We start from the raw sequence: 20,611 nt of genomic DNA on the forward strand, positions 1-20,611 counted from the left end.
AATCTCACCCCTGGGAAAATTTACTTCGTTCGAGAGCAGGCAGTCCTTCCTCCACTCCCACAAAATGTTTTGATAACCGGTTTATCAGATCAGTGATTCCCCCGTCCCGCTCCTCCTCCTCTTCCTCGCCGCCCCCCTTCTGCCTCCCCTCCCCCGTTTCCCCTCAAGTTACTTCAAGAAATCAGATCTGTCAGGACGGGCGAAAAAAATGCCACTTCCCAACTAACAGGCGGAATCCAGCCCAGATTTTCAGTCCTTTCTTCTTCTTTTTTTCCTTCCTCCCTTTCACTAATTTATCCCGATGTTAGCACATTCTGTCTTGTAACACCCGCGCGCCTGTAGGTTTGTTTCATGGGATCATTACTTACTGATCAGGATGGCTCCCAGGTCCGGGGCTGAAGACGGAGTGTGAAGTTGGGGAAACATTTTTTTTTTTTTTATTTTTTTTTCAATTACTGTGATGATTATTACCTCTCGGTGCTTATTCAGGAAAAGCACACAAACTAAAATCTGGTCCTTGATGCTTCACTTCTGCATGTGAAATATTACCTACCAGCTGGTAAAGTTGTGAGGCACAGCATTATTTTTTATATTTTTTTTTCTTTAAGCAAGGAGGACAAAAACCTAAACAAACAAAAAAAAAGGACTTCTGATCCGTGTGCCAAAGTAGGGGGAGATATGTTATTGAACGATTTATACTGGCTGAGATGATACTTGCTTTCTACTTCTTGATCACTTGCTCTTTAAGTAAAATGAGGCACAGAGTTGTTGCTGAGACGAGTGGGAACAACATTTTGGTTTACTGGTTTAATTAAAAAATGATAAAGGATTAAAGGTAAGCGTTATGCATATATATGTATAAATATTTCGACAGTCGACTGTAAAAGGGAGAGATCCCTTTAAAAATCGTTTTAACTAAGCTTTGTCAAACATACACTCATTTGCGGTCACTGAGGCCACCTTGGTGCAGATCACTTAAAGTGTATGTCTTAATCAGTTTCCTGTACAGTCAGTAATACCATATTTAACAGACCTAACAATTGTGTGATCTAGGAGTACATTAGAACTGCTTTTAGAACTGTTAACTAGAGAATATTTATCTTTTTTTAAGAAAAGAGAATTTTTATTTCTTTTCACTTTTTTTTAACCTATGGAGTTTAATGTTTTCCAGTGAACATTTCTGTTTGTAGGTTGTTTTTAACAGAAGCTGTATTGTGGCAAGGAAGATGAGGTTTCCCATTTCCCTTAGCATTACTTCCCCCCCCCCCAAGAGATTAAGTGGAAGGGGGGTACAAGATAATATAGGAGTGACAAAACTTCAAGGGTCTGGTTTAGAGCCACAAAATCCATGGAATGCAGTGAAGAGTGAATCTGTGTCTTTCCTTTTCTCCCTTTCGTGCCTAGGTGGTGGTCCAAGGGGTTAGATTACAACATGTGCTCCAACAGCTAGGCACCTCTTCTAAGACTATTTCTTGAGCTTTGTGGATTTAAATAATGTAGTTTTCTCTTTTCTTTTCTCTTTTCTTCTTTTCTTTTCTTTTCTTTTCTTTTCTTTTCTTTTCTTTTCTTTTCTTTTCTTTTCTTTTCTTTTCTTTTCTTTTCTTTTCTTTTCTTTTCTTTTCTTTTCTTTTCTTTTCTTTTCTTTTCTTTTCTTTTCTTTTCTTTTCTTTTCTTTTCTTTTCTTTTCTTTTCTTTTCTTTTCTTTTCTTTTCTTTTCTTTTCTTTTCTTTTCTTTTCTTTTCTTTTCTTTTCTTTTCTTTTCTTTTCTTTTCTTTTCTTTTCTTTTCTTTTCTTTTCTTTTCTTTTTCTCTTTTCTTTTTGTGGACATGGCTTTTTAAGAGAGATTGTGGATGTTGGTATACAACTAGAGTAAAGATGCTGTTCTTACAAACACAGTCAATGCCTCCGGTTTAACAAACTTAATAAAAGAGCATGGCAATGGTGAATGATTTCACTCCCTCCTACCTTGCCCCCTTTTGATTGAGTCATGTTATATTATGGTAATACCCAGGCAAAATTTATTTGACTTTTTTTCCTCCTCACAGGACAAGGTGGACGTGGACTGCAGGTTGTGAACCTAGACACACCTGGGGGAGAAAGACTAGAAGAGTTGAACTTAAGAGAGCCCAGCGGAGATAAACGAATGTCCCCACATCTCCAAAGGAAAGTTCATTGCATTTTTACTCTAGAGATCTCATCTTCAGGATGTCATTGAACACTTCTACTGCAGGAAAAGGTGTGGATCCAAATGCAGTTGACACTTATGACAGTGGCGATGATTGGGAAATTGGTGTTGGGAATTTAATAATCGATTTGGATGCCGATTTGGAGAAGGACAGACAGAAATTTGAGATGAATAATTCTACTAATACCACCAGCAGCAGCAACACCAGCTCCAAGGATTGTGGGGGTCTGGCTTCCAGTGGGGCTAATACTACCTCAGCCTTAGCTGATGGCCTAAAATTTGCTTCTGTTCAGCCCTCTGCTCCCCAGGGGAATTCCTCTCACAAAGAGACTAGCAAATCAAAAGTGAAAAGGAGTAAAACTTCTAAGGATGCTAATAAATCTCTGCCTTCTGCTGCCTTGTATGGGATTCCTGAGATCAGCAGTGCTGGCAAGAGGCAGGAAGTCCAAGGGCGCCCTGGAGAGGCAACTGGCATGAATTCAGCACTGGGTCAGAGCGTGAGCAGTAACCCAAACGGCAATAATAACAACACCAGCAACAATACCACCATTGCCTCTTGTGGGAAAAACAAAGAGGAGAAACCAGGTAAAGCCTCAGGCAACAGAGGCTCCAAGCGGGATAAGGATGCAGGGAAATCCAGAAAGGACAAGCAGCATGACCTGCAGCAGGGCCACCCCAATGGCAGTGGGGGTGGCAGTAGCCAAGCTCCCCCTGGGCACCTTTATGGCTTTGGGGCCAAGGGAGGCACTGGTGGAAGCAGCAGCCCCTTCCACTGCGCCTCCTCTGCTGTGGGGGAGGTGAGCAAAAGTACCCCGGATTCAGGGTTAATGGGGAACTCTATTTTGGTAAAGAAGGAAGAGGAGGAGGAGGAGAGCCACCGGAGAATCAAGAAATTGAAAACAGAAAAGGTAGGACAAAGCTCCTCTCCACCTCTTCTGTGTTTCCCCGTGTCTATAATAAGTGTCCTATGACCGTGTGTCTGGCTCCTGTGTCCTTCTCTCTGATATGTATTTGTGACATGCATCTGTTCTTTCTCTAAAAATAAAAAAAAAAAAAAAAGCAAACAAAACAACTTGGAGACGTCTTCCCTAGACAGGAGACACCACGTTTTCAGTGTGCTGCTCTTCCTTGTGATTTTCTCTCCCTGTCCTCAGACCTGGAGAACATTTTTGTTTTGTCTATTCCTTTTGATTGCACTCGCCCAGAATGAGAAACCCTGAGATGACCCTGACTGAGCTGTCCCCAGTTTTAGCAGAGAGCAGCAGTACCAGTGGGATGGCATACATGTTTGCAGGCTGGGGGTGCATAACTCAGTCTCCAGGGGCAGCAGGTCTTGTATGTGGTGACTCTCTTCCACAACACCGGCAGGCATTCGTGGCTGTTCCTCTCCCAAAGTCCAAGGGGACCCTTCTCCCTTCTCCAACCCGCTGTCTGGAGCTGAGATTGTGCTTGGGGGAGGAAACAGGAGGTATTGGCAGAGATCCAGGCTCTGCCGTTGCACTTCATGGAGACGCAGGATGCTTCTTGTACTGGGGGACTCCTGTGGTACAGTCGCCCAGAGGCCCCAGAAGCTAGTGTCGTGGACTAGGAGGAAGGAGCCAGCAGACAGGCGGTGCCTCTCACCTTCCTGGAAGGAGGTTGCTGGAAGGAGGGGAATGCACCTGGTGCTGGGATATGTGTGTGCAAAACAGCTTTTGGAACAGAGGGAAGCAGTTTGTCTCCTGTCTGGAGGAGTTCTCTCTGAACCACGCTGGCTCTTGGATTTGAACTACTTGTTTGTTGAGTGGTTGAAATGTATGAAAGAAATCAGATGGGGGTGTGTGTTTTTCTTCTTTTCTATTACATTACGAAGGATGCTTTCTGTAGGAATAGATGGCCACGACTCTATTCTTCCGGAAGGGTGGAGGGAGAGCTTGATGTCTTTTGTTAACTGCTGATTCAAGTAGGTTCTGGTGTTGGTGGGAATTGTTCTGTCTCCAGGGCAGAAAGCAGTGGGAATTGTTCTGTCCCTAGGGCATAAGGCATCCTCTGCAGGACCTGAGGGCAGCTGTTGGCCCAGGAATACAAGTATGATGAATTCTACAGGTTGTTAAACAAAGATACCTGGTCTGCCTGAAAAATAAAGCAAACTAACACCCACCAAATGAACAATCTCAGGGTATTAGATTTTGGCTGTATTGCCAGCTGTTGGTCTTAAATTGCCTGCGTTTACAACTTCCATGAGTGAATGTTCAGGAATGGGAAAACTTTTGGGTTGGTGTTAACGGTATGGTCTACAAGTGTTTGGGAGGGCTGAAGGTCTCGAGGGAAAAGATATGTCTTTTTACAGTTGGTTACCAGCTTTTTGTATTTCAGTCATGTTACAGATTTTACAATATTAAATCGACTGCAGGATTAGATTTGGGTGCTTGTGACATCAGATATTTGTTGGAACTGAAAGATAATTTCAAGGGTTTCTGTTCAAGGCAAGGAACAAATTAAATTTCATATTGTATGCATATTATTGCTTTTAAGATAGCATATCTGTGGATGAATTTGAATGAGCCTTGTGACCTTTTATAAATGCAGATGAGAAAACCAGATTGCTGTGTATATGTTTGCTCTTTGATTTATGAAAGTGCTGTTTGCGACGGAAAGGTGTCTTAAAATCTCATGGTCTCTTTATTAACTTAGTACAGTAGGCATTTACTTCTGTTGCCAATAGTCTTCAAATTGCAGTTCTCTAATCTGTTTTAACTATCTAGATAAATTGCCCTAATCCGGTCTTCACAATGGCTGTGGTTAAAGAGTCAGAGCCATTTGATTGGATTCAGTGGCTGCCTGGAATGTGGGAGGTACTGCCCTTTTGCAACCCCCTTAGCCTTTTAATCTCTCAGCCAAATGTTCACATTCAACAATTTTGTTTAGCTGGCAATCTGAACATTTCAGTATCTCAAAGGCTGCTGCCATGGCAACAGAGATTAGAGGGTGGTGTGGTTTCTCCCGTTTTTGTATTCTTTCAACTCTCTAGTCACACAGGAAATTGTATGAAAAATCCATATACGTACGAGTAATCTTATGTGCGATGTAAATAGGATGGCATGCAAATTCAGAGCAAAGATGTATGGAGGGGTTCAGCGTTAGTGGTGCACTCTGTGTGTTGTAGATGTCGCGCCAGGAGGAGGTCTGGAGCTTGCATTTCCAGGAACAGCCACTGCTGTTGGCACACACCGACTTTAATGCAGGCTTCCCACGTCAGAGTCGTGTAGCCTTGGCCATTGTCTGGCACAATGGTGTGCTTGCTTACTGTCTTAAGTAACATCCTTTAGCGTTTTTCTTCCCACAGAATGTTCCCCTTTAGATGGACAATAATAATAATATAGCTCATGTCTGACAATGTTTGATGCCTTAAACCCCGCCTATGGCAATATTAGTGGCACTCAAATGTTTTATGTTTGTTATTCTGTCTTTTTTTTTCAGAAAGTATTAATAATCATTAGAAAGATTATTTGAAGGGTTTTAGGTTCCTGAAGTGTTCTTGCTTTGACTGTTTATACACTAGAACATACATGCTGTACTTACACAGAGCACCTTGTGTCTGTAGATAAATACATAATTTTCAAGCCTGCATGTTATAATCAATTTCCAGTTACATTACTGCTGTGTGGACATGCCTCATGAATTTGGAAGTTTTCTCTTAGAATCAAATGAGTTCATGCCTGCTGATTCAAAATCTACAGGTTTTTATATGTGGTGTGGAATATAATATTGCATTTGTTTACTATTTGTGAAAAGCTTGGAGCAGATTCCCAGGAGTTGTAGTCACTGTTTGGCTTTCACAGCATGCTTCAATGTCTATTTTTGGTCTATTTATTGTTTCCTTGCTGCAGAAAGTCATGTAAAACATGATAAATTGGATCTTATGAAGCCTAATTAAATCAATGACTGTGTTCTGCTGGCTCATTTATGCAGAAACCGCAAGTATGTTGTAAAAGTTGCCACTCCCCTAATATGTGGATAAAGTCAAAGTATGCTGTAATTCTAAGATGTTTGAGCTATTTTCGTGCAGCCCATTTTGTGGTTAAGCCACCAGTGGCATATCTGAATAAGTAGCTTTGACAGGTAGGCTAACCACTCCTAAGATTTTTGGTGTTAAAACCTGTCTCCATTTTCCATTTCTCATCCATGCTGTTTTTAGCACAGTAACTGACTGTTTTGTCAGCATGAACTCTTCATCTGTTTCAGCTAAGGTTTTTTTTTGTATTTTTTAACAGCTGTTCTTTGAAAAGTGTTTTAGAGAATCTACAGAGTTTGCTCTGTATGTGTTGTGAGGAGATTTTGGGATTCAGTCAGTCACAATTTACTCTGAGATATCAGAAAACCGTACTTGGTATGTGAAAAACATTATGTTTACATGAAAATAATATAGAAGATACAAAGCTGTAATCAGAGGGGTCTAGCTACAGATTCCAAATGTATGAGTCTAGTGATCCTCCAGGATTGAATTTTTCTCTTTTATTATCTTAGTGCTTCTCACAAAGACTCTATTTCACATTTGAAAGTTGTCTTCAGCAAATTAACATGTTAGCTGGTGTTCTTTATCTTCATACTTTTTTTTCATGTAAGGATTTGAGGGTGTTTTGCAGTTCATCTGGAATCTCTGGGTGCGTTTTACCTATTGATGTAAATCACTGAAGTACATGCTTTGATTAATGATGTTATGGAGATATGCTTTTCATGTACTTTTCTTGCCGGCCTTGTATGTAGTTTATTCACTGTGAAATAAAAGGGCAGGGAGGTCACTTGCTGTAATTAAAGAACAAAGTCTATTGTTGTTTGACAGCAAACTGTTTTGAAAGCTACATAAGGGATTTAGCTGTTAAAAACATTGATAACTATGGGTGTCTAACAATAAGCACAGCTCAAGGTTCTTTAAGTTCTGTAGTGCTGTCTAGTAGTGTGACGGTGCTTTTTGAGCTGGGTGAAGAGGTGTTGCCCTTTGGCTGAGGAAAGCTTTCCGTGTGAACCTGCTGACCTCTGCCAATATGTATGACCAGATCTGCTATTGAATTTCTGTGCAAAGCAAGAGTTAGCGTTGCACAATGGAGGCTGGTCTAGAACATCTATCAAATAAAGTAAGGAAGCTGATAACCATACTCAGAACTACTGGAAAAATATTTCACTTTGGGCATTGGTAATTCTACAATTTTAATAACTTCATAAATACCCAGTAAAAAGGAAAGGATTGATTGTCCAGATGTCATGAGGTTAACCATGTTCTCTGTGTTAAAGGGCTTTCCTGCAAGACTGGTTTAATTATAGCTATATAAAGACTTGTTTTTCTAAAGTAGCATTCTATACTCCAATAAATGAAATATATGGTAAAAGTGCTAAGCAAAATCTCCTGTAACCATAGAGGTGTTCAATAACCAGATTCAAGTAACATGGAAAGTACCATATGTTCCTAGTTTTCAGCATAAAACCAGGAATTGAATAGCTCATATTTTTTTGACTCTTTCCTAATTATTATTGTCATTATTTTAAAAAGTTCTCCTGGCACTTTGTAGAAGCTTTCTGAAATGCAGTAATACAGGAGAGACTGTGAAAACACATGTTCATACATAGAGTTAACCTGTTCCACTTTCATTAAAAGAGATTTCCAGAAGCTCAGTCATTGAAGAATTTATAATAGTGAATCACTTCCTGCAGGCAAACACAATAAGGGTCAGTTCTTCAAAGGTCTTAACATTAGGTAGATCCCGATTTACTCCGTGCTTCCCTATGAAGTAAGAGCAAGGGAGGGTGGTGGGAGAACAACCAAAAAAAAAACCCCAAAACAACCTATGAAAGGATAACTTTAGCAAGCTCTTATCAGTCACCTAAATTGCATATGATAAAACCATTGACTAAAATTTTCCATGCAGAGACTTTTCTGTTCTTCAGAGAAGTGTTCTTGAATTGTTGATAGGGAGAAAATTACTCTTTTAAAGATAACTTGTTCTAAACTGTTAGGCAATGCGATTCTTGGCTGCAGCCTATGAGCCCTGGATAAAATGCCATCCGGCCTTTGTTTGAGGTCTTTTACTGAAGCTAATGACTAGTCTTTTGCCGCCCTGAGATAAATGACATTATCTCTGAGTGGTCTGACAGGAAACAGACATGTTAATGGTGAAGCTGCGGGGAGGATCTGCTGTAGTTCTGACAAAAGAGGAAAGCTTGGACCCCTGTTTGTGATCATTAACACAGAATGCATTCCGTCTTCTTAGACCAGGGCCTTCATAAGTGGAAAGCTATTTTATCAACAGCAATGCTAATCTTAAATCTGAAATGTGCAGTTTTTCTTGCATGCTGAAACATGTGTGTTCCACCCCCCCTCAAAAAAAAAGGTCATCTTCATAGGATTGACATTTGTGGGAGATCCTGGGGTCTACTTTATGTTCACTGGACCCATCTTTTCAACCTGCACACTGAATGCAGGTTCCCCTTTATGTGCTCCATGGTATCCATGCAATTTGCATTTCTAAAAGTAGGTGAAAAGAATAAAACCCCCCAAAATATGTCTCTCCACATCTTACATGGTTATTGTTGAATGTGCTATTGTTGGCTTAAAATGTTTAAAAAAATTTTTTAGAAAAAGTATAAAGTTTAAAAACCTTTCTCAGTGAACAGTGGTAGGGTTCACTATTGATCACATAGAATTGAAACTCCACTCTATGGACTGAAATTTAGCGTGGAAACAAAAGTTAGCTGAGGCCCAAGGGAACCGCAGAAACTCTCCAAGTCATGCTTACCTGGACATTCGGCAAGGCCAGCAAACAACTTGTTTGGAGTTTATACATCAAGGTCAATGGACACGTGGACTTTGAGGGGCATTCGCCACAAATGACTATTAAAGACCCTCAGCAAATCCCATCACAGACTTAACCTGCATGTGTAATCACTACACAAATATGATAATTAGTTCTGGGAAATCTGTTAATCTGTTAAGTATGTATTTTTTTTTGTGGAAGAGTTATGCATGTATCTAGTAGGACAATATAAACTTCTAGCTGTTGTGAGGTGTGGTATGCACGTTAGGTGGAATGACCCCCTATGCATCCAGAGCTGCAGGAAAGGCATGCTGCTTCTTAATACTACATTGGTGTTAAGGAGTTTATTCCCAATTTTGGTGACAGTATTTAGCACATTGTACATGCATTGTCAGGAATATTATCTCGGAAGTACTAACATTTCAGTTATCCTTTACCTTCCATTTTAGATAAGTACATAAGTATTTTGGATTTCTGTCTCCCATTCTTCAAAAAGGTTAGATTGCTTCTGCAGCTATTTAGGCAGCTTTGTGTCATTGCCACATGGTCTGTATTTCACAGATGAGGTACTCACTGTTTCAATGACATTTCAGCTACATGTTCCAGATTTGTTCCATGCTGAATATTATAAAGTTTTAGAGTCTACCCTGCTCTGAGATAAGGTACTCCATACAGATGATCCAACAACAAGGTTACTATATATGTAATATGCTTAGCAAAGTGCCAGCTTTATAGTGTACCTCTATGATGTTCTAATGTACATGACATTCCTGCGTTCCCTGAAAGGCTGAAGAGATGATCTGACTTCTTAACTGTGCTTTATTCCTTACAACAGAAACGCATCCTCCCATGTGTCCCCAGATAGGGTCACACCTGTGTATTTGTGGCTACAGTACCTTCAGTTGAAGGGCTGGCTTTTTTTTTTGCTAAAAATTAGTGTTTGTTTTAGCGTGTTTACATGTCAAGGAGTTACTTCTTAACAATCACAGTAAATATATGGATCTTTTAAGAAATGTGGTGTGTACATAACTCCCTGTTGGGTGAAAGACAGCAAAACAGTCTTCCATTAAAAATTATTATGATGACACAATTGTAAAAAGTAAATAGCTTTTTAAAAATCAGAAAAGTTCATTCATATATATATATATTTTCTGTTTCATGAACACTTTTTCCTTTTTGTCTTTTTGCACCAGTATTTCTGCCCAGTGCAGCTCTATTGCAGTGCAATCTTTCATCAAAGTCAACAATAATAATAATTTTTAAGTGGCTTAAAAGCATGTCTGCTATGTAATGATTTTAATAAAGCTAATTACCACTTTGCATAGCAGGACTTGAGTGGTTTTCTTCAATGCCATTTTAAATCACAAGACTTTTAAAAAATTATTATATTCCTGAATTAAAACCACAATTTACTGAAGGCTACAAGTAGGCATTTGGGCAAATATGAAGGTCAGACAATGACTTTTGGTTGCACTGTAGCCAGGATTTCATTAAGCACTCTCTGTTGCACTTTCTCTTTTAATTCTTACTAAATGGGCTTGGCAATTGGAACAAATCCTTTACATTTAAATGAAAGGTTGTAAAACTTAGTGATTTGACTGACAAGAAAGTTCTGAGAGAAATATCAAGGAGGTGGGAATACGCAGTGTCTTCTAATGCCACTGTTTGCATGTGCATGTACACATCCATAATATATATGTTTATATACAAGACTATTTGATTAAACAGCTTAAGTGAGCGTGTAGGGCAAGTTGCATGAAATGAGATAGGATATAGTTTTCCAGCTCTAGGGTCGCTATGGTATTGATTAAATTTTCTGAAATCTTAAGCCAACACTGCAAGTAAAAAAGTTGCATTTAGTGACAGAGATTAATAATGTGTCTGCTTTTACTGTAAATTGGCAAATACTGCTAAATCTCAAGATTAAAGGATCAACCTCTCCAGCATCTGCCTGTAACATCTACTGGGAATGAAATGTGAAGCTCTTTGTTTTGCTGATTTTGAAGCAAAAATATGTTAAGTTGAGTTGCATGTTCTTTATGATAAATCTTTCTCAATCTTCTTCAGAAAAAATAAATACCAAACATTTGGGTATCTTCTCCCAGTTTTTGAGTCTTCCTAGCCTAAATTTATTCCTGTGCACAAACCCAGCTTGGCTGATGTGTTTCTGTCTCCTGAGAAACTCCACTAAATAATAATGTAAGGAAAATTACCTCATGAGGGTGTTTGAAGCATGTGCCAACAGTGGCATGTGAATTCAGTTTTTGCAGTCAAAAGAGCAAACTAAAATCTATTGGTTGTGGTTACTTGGTGTTTTCAAAACACTAGTATTCTAGTTGTTGAATTGTCATGTCGTGTTAACCAAGAAGCAGATGGCATAACACCACAGAAGTGTATTTTTACTTAAAGAAACTTTAGAGGTTTTGATGTGTTTTCTTTTCCTCTTATTTCCCTGATGGCTTCTTTTTATTGAAGAGTAACATGAGGAGACCTGGTAGTAATTTTATTGCTTTCCCATAACAGTTTGAAATAATAGCGTGGTCTTTGGTTGCCAGTCAAGTTTCTACCAGTCAGCTTGATTCTGGTTTTTAGTATGTGGCAGTGGAATATAAAAAAAATATATGTTTGTCGTATGCGGTCAGAAACTGGCTCTTTCATTTATTCATGCTTCAGTTAGCAAAAGAAGACTAAGTTCCAATTGGTCACACTTTTGTAAACTCCAAGAGCTCAATTTCTTCATTCTGATAAAAGAAAGCACCAAGTTTAAGCTCTGTTTCCCAGGAAATTTTGAGGTACATCTGGCCTCTTTAACTGTGTTCACTAGACAGTTTGATTTCACACACATTTGTTCATTTATGCATTATCCATTGAATTAATTCACAGGTTTTGTTAAGCCCATCCTCCCTGAACACAAGTTCATGCTATTGAAATGCCACCTTTGTTGATGAATTTCAGTGATGCTGTGCTGAATTCTGGTAGAAATAGGTCGGTGGGTACCACAGTTTCTTGTTACGTAAGCATAGCTTTTATAGTTTTCACCACTTCCCTCAACCAACAAGAAGAGTGAAAAGTAACTTGTAATCTGCTTTCTTATAGTGCACAGGGCCAGACCAAATTATTTTTGGATTTCCTGTCACCTTGGCTGATTTCTGTGGATGGCTTATGTTAAAAGCAACAATGATGTTTGAATTGGAAGGGTTTGATCTTTGGGTTTTAATTCTTCATGGAGAACTGTTTATTTGTGTATGGTTTGCCACACTACATGGATAGTACTATCAAATACGTGCTTTCTTATAGTCTTGTAGCAATGAAGTAATGGCAGTAGTTGCATGTTTCTGGGTTTCATGTTCTTGCCAATTCTTCCCTTTTGGAAGAGGGAAATGAAACTAGATCTGTATCTCTTTAACAAAAGGGAATAGAAGCAAATGCTATTAGAAATGGACCTCATTACTCTGTTGAACTTTGTTTTGCTGGTAGGAGTTTTATATCTGATTTAATAAATGTTGAGGAAGTTGTTTAGTTAGCTGGTACTGATGACAAGGATCTAAGATTTCAGGAGTATTATGGATATATTGAACATATTTGACATAAAGTTTTACTGGTTAATTTTAGGCCTGGGTTTAGTGTTAGGCACTACACGATGAATTGCAATGGATGTCTGGAATTTGAAGGAAAAATACTGCTGCATTTCGAGAACAATGAAGGTGGTTGTTCCATGCATGGCATTACTGAAAAACCTAAGTTCATGTTCTTGCCCACTTCAGCCAGTAGTAAGGCGCAGTATTATGCAATACTGTTACTGGTTGTTGTTTAAGGACAGGATTGTTTACATGTCTGTGTGTGTATATATATCGAGGTATATAGGTATGCACATATATGCGGGGATGTGTGTGCATGTATGTATATATATTTACATATACATGTACATACACACATGAAAAAAGAGTAGCTACTGTTTTGTAAATACAGCAACCAAGCTTTGGCTAATTGTTTTATTTACATTTCATGTCCAGATCTTTTAGCAGTCTTTCCTGTGACGCTGCAACAGATGCCAAGCACTGAAGGAGAAAGCTAGCAGCTGTTTCCATTACGGCATTGGTACATTAGCCTCTACACTTTATTTTCATTTTATAATCTCCTCCAACCTTTCCTAATCATCCTCTGAAAAGGCTTTTTCCCTCTTGCCTCTGATTTTTCTGTCTGCAGGGTTCTGTGTTAGTCTTAGCTTTTAAAATGTAAAATCAGTGTGATTTTTTTTTTCTTAAGAGCTTAATGCTTTGACTCCTACTTATGATGAGCCTACAGTCTTTTCTCAATTAAGTAGTTCCTTGTGTTACGTCTTTGTAAGCCCTTACTTGAGATGAGTCCAGGTTCAAAAACAGGGCTCAGTATGACCAATTTGATTATTCTTGTAATAACTTGAGCCACTGTATGATTTATATTTTTTGCACACCACCTGAATAGTGTTTTGTTCATTCTACCTCTTTCCTTCACCATCTCTTTGAAAAAAATTGTTTCTTGGCTCTATGCTCTTATTGCTGAGATATGACTGAAAACTGCATGCCGTACAGTGAAGCACATTCATTTTTATCTAGTACCCGTTTATTGCCTTGAGCACTGTAAATCTGTCAGCTCTTCACGATGCTTTCACCTCTTTCTTCATTTGCTCCAGCTTCTAGTTTGACAATGTTCCCCTGAGGCAGAACTCTAATCTGCTTCCAATTAGTTGCAAAATGTGACTCAAATTTCCACATTATGGCTGCTGTTTTACTTGCACGCACACATCTAGAAAAAAATTAATGCTCTTGAATATTTATTTTTGAGCCTTTCCACCTCTGGGTGGAAAAGTTGCCAAGTACTTTCAAACTACTTCCAAGATTTATATTTTTCCTCAGATTGAATTATTTATTAGAGGTATAATATACCTCTTACTGCTTAATTTTTATAAAACTTCTTCAGCTGCTCAGTAATTATTGAAGATACATTGTATTACAATAAAGAACTTAGCACTACATTTAATTAAGGTTTAAATTTGATCGTATTTGCTGTGCCAGTTCAGTGTAAGATCCACTTTTTTTTCTGCAGGGTTAGCATAACGGGTTTTTTTATTAATCTTTAACTAGTTTTTAAGGATGAACATACTTATTTGACACCTGTCTGGCTGTCACCTATTATGTGCATCTCCAGAAGTTGTCATTTGCCTGAGGGGAGGGAAATAGATTCATTTGGTCTTTGGTTACTCTTAATAGGTACAGCTTATTAAAATCTTTTTATGTGTTATTTTGTATGTATCTGAGCTTGTATGTGCATTCACATGTGGGAGTATGTGGGTGTACCTTAAAATAATATGTATAAATTGAATTTTCAGGATTTGCCTGTAGTTTTATTATTCATTTGAGTAGCTGCAGTAGGAATATGGCCTTAGCTGTTGTATTCATTGTGGAAGAATTGAAATTTTGAGTGGAAAGGGTGGAAATCAGGATTAAAACACTTGTGGAGAGGACTGGAATCTAAACCCGGGCGGGAATCTGAACTTCATTCCTTATTCAGGCAAAACTAGCGTTAGAGGCTCTGTGACAATCCTGCTCTATTGCCCATCCAGCTCTAATGCCTTATGTCTGTAGTTGCCTATATAGAGAAACACAAAGTATTTGATTCAAATATACCAGTAGCTAAACTTGTAGGTGAAAATCTTCAGTGGAGATTAGCACTCTGAAGCTTGGCAGATTGATGTCAGCAGCCGTAATGGACTTTAAATAAGCTTGCAGATTTTCATTGGAAGTATATTGCTGAAGTTGAAATTGCTAAGTACCTGTCATTTCTACGTGAGATTTACACCAGTAAATTTACCTTTTCATTTACAGTAATTCACTTATTTATAGACATGTTTTTTTAAAAATATTTCATTGTCTTTACCTTCCCACTAGCCTGCTAGTCCCATGTTTTATATATAAACATTTGCATGAAGGCAAGCACACACATGCTGTGTTTTGGTTTGAGTCTCTGAGAACTAATTTTCCACCAAGAACAAAAATAGAAAAATAGAGATAAAGAAAAATTATCTTGATTTTATTTTATTTTCTCTTGAGTCACGAGATAATTCCACAGATGAAAAAGCTAACATTTATTTCTCCAAAGGTTTCACTTACTCTAGTGGACTCCTGTGATTCACAACATAGTTTTATAAAGAAACAATATTTGCAAACATTGTGAAATGCTGCAGCAGCATGACATTCTTTTTCTCAGACAACATCAAAGTCTTTGAGGTTCAGCTTTGTAGCCACAGTGAATTGCAGTTCCTGTGATTGTCAGTTGTTGAGAAAAAAGTACACAATTAAAATTCGAGTGAAATGCATGTATTTGTAGTCTACAATAATTGACTTAAAGACATACAGAGTGAATAACCAGGCCAGCACATAAAAAACCCACCCCCACACATCCACATGTATGTGTACACACACATACGTATGCAATCAGACGTTATTAATTTTTCAGGCAAAAGCCACCATGCTTCAGAAAAGCATTAAATGCTTTTGTTGATAGCTTATAGTTTTATAGTTTTATAAACTCTAAATGAGCTTATTGCCTTTTAACCAGTACTAAATAATAGAAGAACCTATGAGCCTCCACATTGGACATCAGCCAAGCAGCCAAAGAAAGAGAGGAAAAAAAATAAAGAACTGAATGGTTTTATTGTAGAGCAAATAATTTGTTTACAGATTAAGACCTATTTGGTAGCTAAATCCTATGGACAAGGAGGTGAAAAAATGAGGCACTAAGGTACAGGAAATGAGCTTTATATTTTGTGATTAAGTCCTGCTATTTTTGCCTCCTCCTAAAGCAGAGGAGGCAAGGAGAAATGAATTGTTTAACAGCACGGACTGCTGAACAAACTGCACATATTAAGTAGGAACAAAAGAGTGGGAGAAGGGAAGTGTTGGCGCACTTTACATGCTGACAGGAGCCTGACAACTGGAGCTGCTTCCAGCTAAGGGGCACCAGTCTGTGGCAAGAAGAGCTGCCCTATTTTGTTTTTCATCTGAATGGGGTGGGGGAGAAATGCCTCGGTTAATTTGGGCAAGCATAATACATTTTCTTGAACCTCTCTCCCCAATATGCAGTTTGGCTTGCTCACTAGAACTTCCCTCCCCCCCTTTTTTTTTCTCCTCTCTTTTCCTCTTCTCCCCCTTTTTAAACAAATTTTTAAAATAGGCCTTTGTTTCAGTATCGTAATTAATTAGTTGACAGTTCAAATGGTTAAGAAGTGATTGTGGTTCCTGCTTTATTGTTGTAGAACATTTTTTTAAAGATCCACTTACTGGTCATCTGTAAATTTGAAGATATAATTTTCATGAGTCATTGGTTTAAAGATCAAGGCCAAGAAAGCATTATAGCAGAAGTGAAGTAACCTGTGCAGTAAATGTTGTTTAATTTTCTTCAGTTGAAATTCTTTTTTTCAGTAATTTGTAGCCTTTCATAATTTTTACCTTTTGAGTTGAATTTTCTGACTTCTTCACTGTAATTTCCTCACTTTCACTGCTGTGAAAATTAATTTACAAAATCTGAATAAGGTAATAGGTCCATAGGTCATAGAAAATACACAATTTCATTTATACACAACATCCCTGCTGCCAGTATCTTGGTAGGCAAAGGCTTCTGAGAAAATGTTTTGTGATTGTTTGTGTGAAAATTGACTTTTGTTTGGTCAAGATTTAAACCTTCTGGAGAATATGTTTGGCCTATGTAAAGCAGCTATCCCATTTTCTATCCTCAGTGGCCATAGTAATTTGCATGAGAAAAGGGGTAAGCATAGCTGAGTTTGGCAAGTTGTGCCTGGTCATCTGAAGTAATAAACTACATTTTTAATTTGATCCCCTTTAAATTATAATAAAATGGACATTTTTATCCCTTTAGCTTGCGGCACATTTTTGTAAAGAAAAATAAAAAGATGCACATGAAAAAGAACTTGTTAGTTGCTCCTGTTTGAAATCCAGTATAGGAATAGGAAAGTTTTTAGTGTATATGATAGTGTATAGTTTCTATAAGGGGACAAGAAGAAGGTTAGAGCTTCAGGTGTGACATTTTAAGTGCTTGGTAATGTTGTGCATTGTTTCTTTTTGTATTGCTTGATTGAAATTCACTGATGGTATATAAAATCTTATTCTCTGCTCATGTATGAACAAATATAAGGAGCATTGCCAGTAGCTTCTGGTATGAATATTTCTCCCTCTAACTGTAGTCTACTAAGCAGTAACCCTAAGAACAGTATTCTTCTTAATAGCATGTTTGTTTCTTCAAATTTAGTTTCTGCTCATTTCCTGATCACAAGAATGAGAATGCATGGGGAAGTGCATTTAGCTATATTCCTCAGTAAAAGGCCACTCCATCCATTGCATTTAGGCACAGAATCTGGTTGCTTTGAAATGAGTAGCAGCATGAGCTCTTACAGGACAATACTGCTGTGAAAGTTGTATAAGAATTGTGTCTTTTATATGTAGTCTAATTATATGCATATTTGTGTATGTTTTCTCTGCAGGCTGTGAAATGAGTGTTTCTGGTGGAACATAAAGCCAGACTGTTATCTGATATCAATTTGGTAGAATAAGTTTTGGCATAATATTTGAAGTGATTGAAAGAAGTGTTTTAAGTGACCGTTAAATAACTTTACATTATGTGCTGGTATTCTGATTTTGTTCATATTGTACTTTCAAACCTGTATAATGTGACTGGCAGAACTATAAAGCCAGTCTGTAGTAAGGAATTTGCAATAGGAAATGTTAAGGCATAGTGGTAGAAATTTTCGCATCTACTTACAAGCATATTGTTGTAACTGCTTCTAAAAGATGCATGGATGGTCTTCACACTGCAAGTTAAAACTTACAGCATTGAAATACTGAGTGATGTTTCATGAATTCTCAAGACAAAATTGTTCTTTTTTTTTTTTTTATGAGTATATGAGACATAACTACCAGTAGGCAAATTCACTCCAGGCTAAGTCTTCTATTTTTGATCAATGTAGTGAAGTATATAATAGAAAGTTAAGACTTTTCTTTATCAGTGGTACCATATCTGAATGCTTGATAGTGTAATGAAGATTTCTGTATCCTTAGTAGAGTAAAAAACAGTTATTAAGCAGTGTTGCCCTGAATGTGGTTTCAGTAAATTCAAAAGTAAGTTTGCGTTCTGAATCAACAATTTAAGACAAAGAAGTAATAATCTCAGGATTCTGGGAAATTTCATACTGGGTCAGTTTGATTTTTGTTACTCTTGTTTGTGTACTGGAAACCAAGAGGCTGGTAAAAGTCTAAGAAAAAGGCAGTTGCTGACAATTTAACTCATTAAGATAACAATAGATCTGGATAACATTCATGGTAGCATAAGGGTTCCTCTTTCTTATAATTATGCTTTATCAACTTGGAATACTTTCTGAAAGAGCCATGCAAATACAATATTACTTTCAGAACTGAATGGGAAGTGAATGATGTAACTTGCACTAACACATTTCAGTATTTTGCAGGGGACAAACCTTCCCCAAGTTTAAATACAGAGGTGAGAGTACAATTTTCTCTGTCCTATTTGGCCTGCATTTGTACTGCCTAGAGGCAGTTTTGAGCTGATCTTGTCACTGTTGCACAAAGGAGTCACTGTGTTTGCTTTCATGAATCAAAATCAGCTTTATGGATGAGGAGTTTGATGCCTTTGTTGTTCATTCTTGTACTTTAAGTATTTTTAGTGTTTTGACTTAGAGAAGATCTTCCGATTTGAAAGTTGAAAGTCAGTATACCAGGTTTCCATGTAATTAGGCTAATTTGTTTTAGTCATTACTAAATTTGTAAAGCATCCACTAAGAGACCAGGCTATAAGCAGGGAGGAAATACTAGTTACTTTGAAACTGGCTCTCCTTTTAAATTACACCTTCATTTAAAACTAAACTTGTAGCCCACTTTAGAGTTAAATTACTACATTCCTTGGTTTGGGGTGTGAAAGCAAAGTGTCATTACAAGTCTTTAGAGTAGGGAAACATAATTGGGTTGGTTTAAGTCAGGATGCACTTAGTCTTGGAGGTACTGGTTCCTCTAACTCCTTGTACAGCACTACAAAAATTCTTCAGTATCTTTATGGGTTCTCCAGTGTGGAAGTGAGCTATGGTAAATCTTGTTTTCTTGAGTCTGGGACACAAAATGTCACATTTTTTGCTCAGGTCTTCCACAGATGATTTTGCACAGTGCTCTCGGAAAAGTGTGTTTGCAGATGTCTTGGCTGTACCTTAGTCTTTGCATCTGGATAAATAGTGAAGTTATAACTGTAAAATGGGCAGGAGTGGAGCAGTGCCGGGACAAAACTGGAAGCTGACTGTCAGAGCATGTCTAGGCTTGCAGGTATTGGTGAAACAGTTTTGTTAGGTTTCTGAAAATGAAACGTGAGCTGTAATCCCATGTGGGGTTTTAATGGCATCTACCCGGAATACTATGAATACTCATCACTGATTTTTTTTCCTGCAAGGTGGGCCCATTCCCTAGCCTACTTAAAAAAAAATGGTCCAGGTGATCACCGTACTGTGCTTTTTCTAACCCAGTGTCCAGCTTGTCTGGGTTGAAAGGTGAGGTTACATGGGCCATGTGAAAGGAAAGGCAGAATAGGTGTGGTGGGGCTGGAGATGAGTAGCTAGGTTTGATACTGTCATTTCAATTTACCTCAGTTGCAACAGTAAAAGGATGTGAGACTCCAGCCTAAATGTATTGTATTTATTTGGGCATTTAGACTGACATTTGCAATCTCCTAGATAATCAGAACAATTTATTAAAAAAATAAGGATCACATTGCCTCTTTTTTCGTGAAGGGCATCACTACTTTATGTGTAACATTTCCACGAGATGAGTGATTATTCTTACTTTTGCTTGCATTTGTGAGATACTAATTACTTGCATTTTGATTTTTGCATTTTAGTGCCTTTTTCATATTTTCCCCATCCTGTTCTGTATTCAGTGTTACTAAAAGAGATGGACTATAAGGAGAAAAGTTTCCTCCAGATTCTCCAGTTCATCTGACAGATTGCATACATAGTCAAGTCACTGATTCTCTTGTATACTCTGTCAGTTTCCCCTTTCTGTAGACTTATCAACTGGTTACTGAGGAGGGAAAAGTATTTCCAAATTAATAGGAAAATGTGTTGTGAAACCACAAAAATGTTTGGAAGTCTCCAGGGTAAGCTGTGTATCTGGGACACTCTGTCAAGGCTTTGATGTTTAGGAAGCTTTCATTAACCTGAAGGGACAGTGCTTGTAGAAACCTGATTAGAAACTCTTGTCTCTTTTGTTGTCCTGCCTTGGAAATCTCCATCTGTTTAGCAACATCTCTTTAGCAACATTTAAAATTTCTTATCTGGCTGGCTGGTGGCCAGGTGCTCTTGTTGTAACTAGGAAGAATATCACAGATAGCAAGAAGGACAGAGTTTCCAGGCATAATGATAGGAGTTGGAACTGTCATGTCATATGAATGAAGCTCAGGTAAATAAGATGAAAATTCAGCCTTCAGTTCTTCAGGGGAAACTTTTTTTTTTTTTGGAGTGAGATTGTGCCAGAAGGACACTGAGCAACATCTTTCAGCTGGTCATGAATAGGGATTTTTTTCTAACACC

The 20,611-nt window shown here is 38.0% G+C and overlaps 1 protein-coding gene across 1 annotated transcript in view; it reads left to right on the forward strand.

Annotated features, from left to right (window-relative positions):
- The first annotated feature begins 2,205 nt into the window (after positions 1–2,205).
- Positions 2,206–20,611, forward strand: part of ZNF608 (zinc finger protein 608) — a 78,598-nt gene continuing 60,192 nt past the window's right edge. Inside the window, 1 exon segment of the mRNA XM_009070999.1 lies at positions 2,206–3,093. Within this exon segment, the coding sequence (XP_009069247.1) occupies positions 2,206–3,093 (888 nt within the window).

The sequence above is a fragment of the Acanthisitta chloris genome, unplaced genomic scaffold (genome assembly GCF_000695815.1).
Source record: "Acanthisitta chloris isolate BGI_N310 unplaced genomic scaffold, ASM69581v1 scaffold15233, whole genome shotgun sequence".
Classification (NCBI taxonomy): Eukaryota; Metazoa; Chordata; class Aves; order Passeriformes; family Acanthisittidae; genus Acanthisitta; species Acanthisitta chloris.